Source organism: Propithecus coquereli, unplaced genomic scaffold (assembly GCF_000956105.1).
Source record: "Propithecus coquereli isolate 6110/MARCELLA unplaced genomic scaffold, Pcoq_1.0 Scaffold268, whole genome shotgun sequence".
NCBI lineage: Eukaryota > Metazoa > Chordata > Mammalia > Primates > Indriidae > Propithecus > Propithecus coquereli.
Window position 1 is genome coordinate 274,964 of NW_012148263.1, and position 11,386 is coordinate 286,349.

General features: G+C 36.6%; 1 protein-coding gene across 3 annotated transcripts in view; it reads left to right on the forward strand.

Annotated features, from left to right (window-relative positions):
- The window catches only part of RASA2 (RAS p21 protein activator 2), a 131,775-nt gene that overhangs the window by 15,274 nt on the left and 105,115 nt on the right, over positions 1-11,386 (forward strand). For all 3 annotated transcript variants that reach the window (XM_012647426.1, XM_012647427.1, XM_012647425.1), the window contains exon 2: positions 10,069-10,186. In XM_012647426.1, the coding sequence (XP_012502880.1) occupies positions 10,069-10,186 (118 nt within the window). The remainder of the gene's footprint in view (positions 1-10,068; positions 10,187-11,386) is intronic.

Genomic DNA, 11,386 nt, shown 5'->3' on the forward strand with positions numbered 1-11,386 from the left:
ATATAGATTGTCTTATACTTATGTGTAATTAGATGGTACACCATTTTAATTTTACTCTAAACTTGTCAACCCCAGAGATTATATTTTTAAATATACGTTTGAACCATTCTTACTCTATTTTTTGTTATGAGTGTAAAGGATACAGTTTGCATATTTTATGTCTTTTCACCATCTAAAATTCTAATCTTGTGTTTAGTTTGATATTTCTGTTACAGGTTGAGCATTCCAAATCTCTGAAATCCAAAATGCTCCAGAATCTGAAACTTTTTGACCGCTGACATGACACTCAAAGGAAATGTTCATTGCAGCATTTTGGATTTCAAATTTTCAGATTTGGGATGCTCAACCTGTAAGTATATATAATGCAAATATTCCAAAATCTGAAACCCAAAATACTGCTGGTCCCAAGCATTTCAGATAAGGGATACTCAACCTGTATTAGAACATCATCTCCTGAGTCACTCAAGCCAGTTAATGCCAAAGTCTGTGAGTTTTACCACTGTAGTATCTCTTCCATTTTTCCTTTCCTCTCATTGCCCTTTTGTTACCTAAGTTTAGACCCTTGTGAGTATCAGAGTACTTTCCCTGAAGTATAGGTCTGACCACACAGAAACTTTTATTGACCCTTGTTGCCTACTGAATAAAGTTAAAACTCCTTAGCTTGGCGTTTTAGGTTCTCTGTGTGAGTCCAGCTTTCTTTTATAATCTTAATGCCTCTGACTCCCCTTTCATCTGTCTCCCTTTATGCTTTAGTCAGTTTGTATTATTCACTGCCTCCTTGAAGGTGTTCCTCTTGTTACTACTACCTTCAGAACTTGTTCACATTGTGCCTTCCTCCTGGAATGTTATCCTTCCATCCCCAGTTTCTATATTTTTAAAATATGTATCACTTGGAAGAGTTATTGTAAAGACGAGGTGAAATAATATATATGAAGTCCCTAAAAAATGTATATATTATGTGTATTTATTAAATGTAGCTATGATTGTGAATTGGCTTTCCTTCTATCCCACATAAGCTTTATCTTAGGATCTTTTCCAGGACCCTGGCCCTTTGCAGTTTCTCATGGGTGTTAATCCCAGTGGGACCTTTCAAAATCCTTGTACTTTGAAGTAGACCTGGGCCTACCAGATCTCTTTCAGACAGGAATATGGTCCCAGCACTGCTGCGTCCAGAAAGACCTTAAGAGTGGAATGGAAACACTCTACGATTTGGGGTTTGACTTATGTCATATCACCTTGCCGGCTATGTAACTGTGAATTCTTTTTTTTTTAATTTATAAAAGGGAACAGTAATGCTTACCATACAGGATTGTTGTACAGATCAGATGAGTCATTTGAGAAATGTTTCACTGTCTTGGATCATCTAACTATTTGATAAATATTTGTTTTCTTTTCTTACTTGTCCCAGTAGTATCTTCCCCTAAGACATATAGAAACATACATACAAACTACAGCTATAAGTGCACACATATAATGCCTCCCAAACATGCACATATGTGCATACTCACATACACATACGGAAGCATATACACCAAAATCTCTGCCCAGTAGCCTGATATTTGGAATTCTAGTCCCAGATAAAATTTTGTATGGCAGGATCTGGATTCTAATGACCTTTGCATAGAATCATTGATCTTGTACACAGAGAGTTGGCCATCTTTCCACTTCTGTTAATAAAAGTTACCTTATCAATTTTGATTTGGTGGTGTTTATCTTCTTGCTTTAAACTGTGTACTTTTTGACACTGGCTAAAAGCTGCTGTTTTCTATAAATAGCTACATGTATCCTTTCTTCCTTCAGGTATTTACACAGACGTTACTTAGTGAAGCCTTCCTTGGCTACCCCACCCTCTGCCATTTCATGTGGTATCCATTCCTACTTAACACTTACTATGCCATAAATTTTTTTACTTATTTGTCTTATTTATTGTTGATCTTTCCATCTATATTAGCCCAATGAGGACGCAGACTTTTGTCTGTTTTCTCACTGTTGTATTCCTAGTATCTTAGTAGGCACTCAGTAAATATTTGAATGTGTGAATTTCAGCATTGGTTTGTTTATTTTCAATACATCTATAATATCTATTAACACTATAAAGATTCTTACATTTAGTGCTTTTGGTAACTGTATGCAGGAGACTTTTCCTTTTTTTCTTTTTTAACCTTTGGATCAGTTACATCAAATGGAAAAAAGAAGCTTACATGCAATTTTATGGTTTGTGATGTGACATTAGAACCTCTTTTTTGCCTATGCCAAAGTTATGTGCATACACATTCATACTTATTTAGTAGGTATTTTATTATCTGTTATAAACTAAGCATGGTGCTAAGAATTGGTTCCTTCCCTCAATAAGTTTATAGTTCAGTGAAGAGATAACCAAGTCTCCTTTGCTTGGTTCCTTCTCATCATTATTACCTCAAAATGTTAGAGAGCCCTGAGAGTCAGTCTTCAAATTTCTTTCCTATATTTTTTTCTCCTTGTGATCTGGTTTAGTCTCATGGTTTTGTAGATATTATATACTTGCTCATGATTCTCAAAATTTTATCTCCAGCCAGGACTCTTTGTCTTCTTGACATCTATACTTAGATGTCTAATGAGTATCTCAGACTTAATATATTCAGTACAAACTCCTGAACTCCCTCTTCAACAAAAGGCCCCTATCTTTGGAAATGGCATCTTTATTCATCCAGATGCTCAGGCCCAAACTCTTAGAAGTCCTCCTTGACACCTCTTACTCTCACACCCTATAGGCAAAAATATCAATAAATCCTGTTGACTCTATATTCAAAATATATGCCCAATTGACCCCTTCTCTCCATGCCCATGACTTCCCCCTGGTCCAAGTTATTTCTGATTAGGATTATGACAATAGTCTCCTATCTAATCTGCTGCTTCTACTCCTTCCTTTCTTCACTGATTCTTCTAAAACTTGCCTTTTTTATGCTCAGACTCCCTCAATAGCTTCCCATGTCACACAAAAATAAGCCTAAGGCTTTCCAGTGCTTACCAGGCCCTATTTAACCTGCCTCCTCCCCCACCCCACCCCATCTCTTACCATTTTCTCCCTCTCTCCACTTTGCTTATTATTTTACAACCATACTGGCCTCCTTGCTTTTCCTCTGGTGTGCCAAATTGTCCTGTCTCAGGACCTTTGCACATTTTGTTCTTTCTGCCTGGCTGTCTCCTTCCCCAGATACCTGCATGACTTATACCCTCAATAACTTCCTTTGGGTATCTGCTTAAATATCATAATAGAAATGCATTCCCTGATGCCCTATATAAAATAACATTGCCCTCTTACCTCTCTCTACCCCTTGAGCCTACTATTCCCTAACTCTCTTAACCTGCTTTGTTTTCTTCCACGGCAATAAATATTATATACATACTTAAGAGTTGGTGATGTTTGTCTCCCTTGTTTAGATTGTACAACAGTTCCATATGGGCAGAGACCTGTTTTTATTCATTGTTTTATCCCCAACATTGAGAACAGTACCTGGCATGTTGTAGGCCTTTAAATATTTGTTGAATGTAATGCAACAAGTGCAGTACAATACAATCACTATGGTAGAAGTACATATAAGGTACAGTAGGAACATAGGGGAAAGAATGGAATGACTACGTAGGAATTGAGGGAAGACTTCACAAAGATGCCCTTAAGCAGAGATTTTTTGGGGGAAAAAACAGGTGAAGGCATTCCATACAAAGAAAATAGCATCACAGATGAACAAAGACATGAGAGAATACAATGTGTTCAAGGAACCAGAAGTATAGTACTGCTGGAACATAACTTGTGGAGGTAAAGATTAAGCAGATGAGGCTGAACATGTAGTCAATGGTATCTCATCATGGAGGACTGGAGGGTTTTTATGCCAGACTAAGGTATTTTAGATTTTTATCCTGCAAAGTGGGTAGTGGTAGGTATTGTGGAGTCATTGAATACTTTTGAGCATGGGGTGATATATATTTATTTATATATGCATGTGTGTATATGTTTACATATTAGGTATCTCTAGCAACAGTGTGAAGGATGAGTATCAAAGCTAAATACAGTATTTTATTCAAGATATATATGATGTGGGATAGGTGTGATGTGGAAAAACAATTACTATCACATGTGTGGGCAAGGGGATATTTCATTTTATGGTTGCACAAAAACACTGATGTATATATGAAGGTGTTCTTGGCATACTTGCAGTACATTTGCAAAAGAGAAGAAATGTCCAATGGAGGATTATTCTGTTTGTCTTTGAAAAATCCATGCTTTAGAAGAGGAGACTTAAAAAAATTTAGTTAACAGTTATATTTTAAGTCATAATACAGACTAGAAAAGTGCTTAAGGAGTACCAGTTATGAATTAAATAAGAAAAGGTGTTGGCTGAGCATGGTGGCTCATACCTGTAATCTTAGCACTTTGGGAAGCTGAGGCAGGAGGATTGCTTGAGGCCAGGAGTCCAAGACCAGCCTAAGCAAGAGTGAGACCCCATCTCTACAAAAAATAGAAAAAGTAGCCAGGTGTGGTGATGAGCTCCTATGGTCCCAACCACTTGAGGCTGAGACAGGAGCATCACTTGAGCCCAGGAGTTTGAGGTTGCAGAGAGCTACAATGATACCACTGCTCTCTAGCCCAGGTGACTGAGGGAGACTCTGTCTCCAAAAAAAAAAAAAAAAAAAACAGAAAAAGAAAAGATGATGTTACAGAATAAAAGAAGTTGTACTTGAATGCCAGCCTCTTTTCTTCATAGAGGAGCAGTTGGTTGTCATTTGATATACCTCCTCATCTTGATACATTGTTGAAGGAAATAGTGACAGTGGCAAATACAATCAAATCTACATTATTTGCTATGGGGATAATATATCTGCCTTTGTAGGACAAATATCTGCCTTTGCATATTGTAGTGCCCTGCATGCACAGAATTTTTGAAATGAGAGATGAACTATAAAAACATTTCTTCCTTTCATTCAAATACAAGTAACAACCATTGCTGTTATTTCAACTGGCTTACTCAAGTGCCGTATCTTAACAATATATTGAATCTTACTACTTTAGGGTCAAAATATGATTTTTAAATGTAAGGATAAGATGGAGGTATCCAAAATGGTACACATAGTTTGAGTGTTAATTGACACTCTAAAATTCATGAAAACATAACACTATATTATTGAGCATATTTTGAAAATCATATCCAGATGCTACAGCACAAGATGAAGAAATATTTTCCAAAGATAGATACAGCCATACATAGAATTAAGATCCATTTCCCAAGTTGAAGCATTCACCTTTTGAGTGTACTATGCTATTCAACTCACTGTCTGATGGACCACTGAAAGTAGTTTTCAGTGGGAAATTGCTTCATAATTTCAGAGTCCATGTTTGCTACCAATAGCCACATCTACCTGACAGATTTACCAAACTCGTGGCCAGTGATGTGAAGTGAGATTTTCTAATTTGTTAGAAACAAAGGTTAGAAAAGAAACCAGTCAAGATTAGGTTACAGAATCAACTCTATCTAGTTTCAGCAGAAAGAGATTTAATAAAAGATTTTAAGTGGCTTATAGAATTGTAGGAAAGACTGAAGAAACAGATTCTGGGTTGAACTTTCAATAATGACATTCAAAAGCCACAATTGCAGCTGGGCTACCAAGAGAGTTATTACTACCTTTTTTTAGGATCAGAAAGGCTCTTGCAGAATTGTGAAGCTGTAACTTTTAGCTGTTTGCATGAGAACCTTGCCACCTCTGCTATGATCAGGAATCTGCCACTATTAGGAAATAACCATCAGCAAGTAGCTACCTTTATCAGCAGGCTGTTGTCACTGTTGCTGACTCTAGAGCCAAGCCATGCCTTCCACAACCTGTACTGTAGAATGGATGCCTTGTGCCCTTCTTAATATCGTTGAAACCTATGACTGAATACCAGGACTTCTGCAAATGCTGCTGCAGAACAGGAACATCTCCATGAGAGTGCTTGCTAGTAGAAGCAACCTAAACTCAGTCTCCATTCTTTTCTGTCCTTCAAATTTCTAATGAGTGCATCTCATTGGTGGTACTTACTCACATCCACGATCCTAGCTGCAAGAGAGGCTGGGAAATGTAGTTTTTAGCCTTCTATTCTCTGTGGTACAGGAAGGCATACACTGAAGGAGGTTGAAATGGATATTGTATACTAATCTACTATATCTTCTGAAAGTATAAAACCTGATTCTCCTTAAGGCTAACCATCATTAAATGGACTTATAGATAAGTTGAGGAAATTTGCAAATAATACCATCAAACAATGCTGAGAAACTTGTTTTTTTAGTATATTTTTATTGTTTTATAATAACACATTTTTAAAAATACCTGAAACTCGTCCTGCACCTCTATGACGAAGTAAATAGTCTGTGGATGAGAAAAGTTTCCTCACATTTAAGATGTGGTTAGGGGATAAAAAACCTGAAAAACCATTAGAATGGGTTATCTAAACTGAGGAAAGTTTAGTGTCGTCAGATACTGAAGAATGATCAAATAAGGTGGGAACTGAAAAGCAATCATTTGATTTGGTAGCACTTAATTTTATTAGTGTTCCTGTACGCTCTAGACAAGGAATAGGATCAGAAGCCTAACTGAAGGTTTAGGTTGTGAGTGGAAGGCAATTGTTGGAGGCAGTGATTATAGAATAAGTTTTCAAAAAGTTTGGCTTTTAAGGGGCAATAGATTGGGGGGGTCCAATGTACATGCTTATTTATATAACAGAATTGCTAGAGCTAGTGAGGCCCTACTCAAATGTCACACAAGCAAGTACAATCTTCCAAAGTTCTTCACTCTTGTCTTTTTTATGTAGCTGGATATGAAGTGTGTACTCTTAACATATTCTCTTTCTGCTTAAGATAAGAGATACTCTTATCTTAAGAGATACTCTTATATCTTAAGATATAATAGGTACAACATTACTTTTATCATGTCTCTAAACATTACTTTATGTTGTTTATAATGTACCAATTAATTACCACTGTAGTTTACAGTTTTAATTTAAAGTCCTGATAGCTGACTTAACATATTTGTATGATTAGTGAGCTGGGCATTGATTAGATGAATTAGCTTTCAATATAGTTTATTTGAACTTCAGTCAGTAATGAATGTTCAAAACATACACATTATAATTGCTTTTATAGGAAATGATGTTGGGTGCATTTTTTATATTACAAAGAACATAAATTTTTATTTATTCTCAGTAAATATCTGATACTGTCAAGTACATTGGATTCTGCAGGTAAAATAACCCTATTGTCTCCTTCTTAAGGAGGAGAGGGTGGTAGGATATCTGCACATTTACACAGTATTGTTTTCTCAGGCCGCATTTACGTAAGTGAAACAGGAATGTGTTCAGGGCAGTGATTTAGTGTTCCAAATTCTCCCGTTAGATATAGAGTATATTTATTATGATCTAATTCCAAATTCTTTATATTCCAGGCCCTATATGGTGACCTAGTTGGATTTTGGTTTTAAAAAAAAAACCCTTCTTGATTATGCAGAGGAGAGACATCAAAGAAAAAGGAGAAGCTGAAGGAGAAGGTTGAAAATAATAAACATAGAATTGCTGGATAGTATTCTGGAGGGAGTAAGAGGGAATGGGGTAGAGAGCAAAGGTAGATGAATGAGCTTTGGATAAGAAGAGGTGTGTCTAGTCTTTGGAGGCAGAAGAGAATGGATGGATACAGATTCAGATATATATTATTTTCATGTGTTATTTTTCCTGTGTGGAACCAGCTTATTTGTAAGGACCAACCCATTTTAGGCAATTTTGGGGTCATTTAAAAGGTTAAATTTCTTGATTCTGACTTGAGATGAACATAAATTTGTTTATTCCATTTAAGTGGTGACTTTTAAAGACTCTCTCAATAACAAATTTAATAACAAGAGTATATTACTGGTACCTTTCCATTGGTTTTCTTATTTTAGCTTTTATAAATTGTTTGTTTACTGAATTTTTTATGTGTGTTTCTTAGGTTTCTGCTAGACTTCTTTGAAAGATATTGGTTTAAATGGCCTTTAACGTTGAAAGAAAGATATTTGGGTTCATGTAATCCAAACCTTCATCAGGAAACCTGTGCTTCAGTGATTTGTCTGAAGTCACGCAGCTGCTTAGTAGCAGAGTTAAAACAGGAATATTGGTTTTATGATTCTTAGGATAATGCTCTTTCTTTTATGCCAACTATGTTACTTTCCTAGTATACTGGTGTACTGATTTTAGCACCCACATTTTTGTGTGTCCATTTGGCCCATGAATATCTCATGAGAACTTCAAAACTAGTCTTACTGGGTTCTTTAATATTCATTGTTTCAACAAATATTTCTCAGGTGTCTACTATATGACAATCGCTATATAGATCTTGGGGATCAACAAGTTCCCAGGCTTCAAGAATGGGAGAACCAAAAAGTAAACACTTAAGTAAAAATTAGCAGAGGTTATAGTTATGAATGCTATCAAGGAAACACAATGGAGAAACAGAATATGGTGGCAGGATTATCTATTTTAGATAGAGTGGTCAGGGAAGATTTCTGAGATAATGACATTTGAGCTGAGACCTGAATGATAAGAAAGCACCAGCTATGTGAAGTTCTAGGGGTAGAGCGTTATAGGCAGAGGCCCTAAGCTTCAACATGATGAATGGTTGGCATGGTTGATGAATGGAAAGAAATATTGTAGGGGGTGGGGGTTTAAGAGAGCAGTGGGAGAAGAAGAGGTCAGAGTGGACAGTTCAGTAGGACTGTGTAGACCACGGTATAGAAGTGGGACTTCATTCTCAGTGAAATGGCATGGTATTGGAGCAGAGGAGTGACAGACCTGAATAATATGTTTAAAAGCTCAGACTGCTTGATGGAGAGTTGATTGTAGGATGGGCAGAAGTGGAAACAGAGATTCCAGTAAGGAAACTGTCATGCTTGTCCAAATGAGAGATTATAGTGGCTTGGACTTGGTGCCAGTGAAGGCAAGAAGAAGTGATTGGATTTGGGATTTATTTTGGAGGTCTGCTGGATTTGCTGCTGATGGACTGGGTATGGGGAAAGAACATGTTTTAGGGGGGGAAATCAGATAGTTTGTCTGGAACTTGTTAAATTCGAGATGCCTACCAGATTCCAAAAGGGCAGTTAAATACTTATGTTTGGTGTTGAGGAGAGGTCAGGTCTGGAGATACAGATCTGGGAGGCATCAGCATTAACACCATATACTGCAGGAGTTTGCGTAGAGAAGGAAGAGAAGGTGGTCCAAAACTGAGTCTTGAGGCATTGCAACATGTGGAGGTAAAGGTCAGGGAGAAGTTAGCAGAGGGCCAGTGATACAGGAGGAAAGCCAGAAATACTGTGCTGTGGAAGTCAAGAGAAGAGAGCTTTTTAAAGAGGGATGTTAATGTTCACTTGTGTTAAATAGTGCTGCAAAGTCAGATGTGATGCAAACAGAGAAATGACCATTGAATTTGGCAATATGGAAGGCATTGGTGACCTCAGCTAGAGCAGTTTCAGTGTTATGGTGGAGTCAGAAGCTGATTAGAGAGGATTGAAGAATGAATGAAAAGAGAAAATAGAAACAATGACCAGAGATGATGCTTTTGAGAAGTTTTGAGAAGGGAGTCTAGAAATGGAATGATATCAAGAGGGAGGAGGTGGAGTCAAGGAAGACTTTTTTAATTTTTGTTAGCTTTTTTAAAATTTGGAAATTTCCATGCTTGTTTAGTGCTGGACAGAATGATCAGGAATTAATGCTGATTCAGGAGAGAAGGATTAATTGTGGAGTGAAGTTGTTGAAGTAGCACTGGTGGGATGGGATACAGAGCACAAGTAGGAGGGTTGCTCTTTCATAGGAGTGGGGATGCTGTGATGTAATATAAAAAAGGGACCTCAAATGTCGCTTTACATAGCCCCTCCTTTCAGTCTTACCAGTCTCCTTTAGACAAAGTTGATTTTTCTCTAATTGTGTTTTTTTCCTGTGCTACATATTATACGTTCTTTTAGATTGAATTCTTCCTCTATAAGGCTTAGCAGGAAGCAGCTGCTGATAATTAACAATAATTTTAATTTTTTTGCCGACAGGTGAAGCGAAAAATTTGTTGCCATATCTTGGACCCCACAAAATGAGAGATTGTTTTTGTACCATAAATTTGGACCAGGAAGAAGTTTATCGTACCCAAGTTGTTGAGAAATCTTTAAGGTTGGTAGAAAAATTGGTAAATTGTCATTATATATATTGATTGACAGATTTTATGCGTTTTCCAGATTGTTATCGTAAAGAGGACTTTCTTCTTCTGAAACTTCTACTTTTACATTCTGAATTTCTTTTTAGAATTACAGAATGTCGGAGGTAGAGGGAGCCTTAATGTTCATTGAGCTGGACTGACCACCTTATGCTTGGTTCCTTCTGACAAGAGCTTTTGACAAGTGGTCATCTGATGTTTGCTTGGTAATGTTCCAGTGACCAAGGAGTTCACTGCCTCCTAAGCAGCCTATTCAGTCTTTGAACTATTTTGACTCTTACAAAGCTCTTATATTTAGTTGATTAATGTTTATTAAAATGAGAACCTACTATATGTCAAGTATTTACTGGGTTCTATTTATTCATACATCCGTGAGAACACGGTAGACACAGTGCTTGCTTTCACGTGACTTTTCATTGCCTCAAAATATCTTCTTCTTAATTGTTCCTAATTCTATTCCTTGGATTTCTGTAGAACAAGTTTCTTTCACATGACACTCTTTCAAGTTTTTGAAAATGACTATCATATACCTCCATCTGTTCTCTTGGCTAAAGTTTTCCTATTCGTTTGAACTCTCCTCAAAGTACATTGTTATTTTGTTTCTCTAAAGAATAAATTACTTCTTAAAGTTCATACAAGTCACTTAACTTAGTAGTGCATTGTCAAGGAATGAATTTTCATCTTTGAAAGTGTAATTGCACCTTGAGAGTATCATAGTAAATTCTAGTTCATGAAATTGTAATATGCCACCTCTGCGCTGCAGCAGTGTTTGTGGTGCAGAGCTGTGCTGGTAGGATGCAGTCTTGTTCAGAGATAAAAGTCACAAGAACGGTACAGGGAATTATTGGAATGAGCATGTGGTGGATGAAATAATGAGTGCCATGACTTATGTGAATTGTATTTTAGACCAGTTGTATTTCAGGGATCTGTTTTTGATGCCTTTTTTTCAGCATATTTTTCCCATTACATTTTGTGTTTTCTTTTCTAAAGTTTCCCTTTGTGTCTTTATTTTCAGTTTTTATAATTTTGAATATCTATTGAGTTCTTGATAAGAAAAGTATTATATAAAACTGAATATACTTTAGTAGCCCAAAAAGATTTGAAGTAATAAGACAACTGTTACTGTTGTATTAGAGTTTTGGTGTTCTTTATATTTT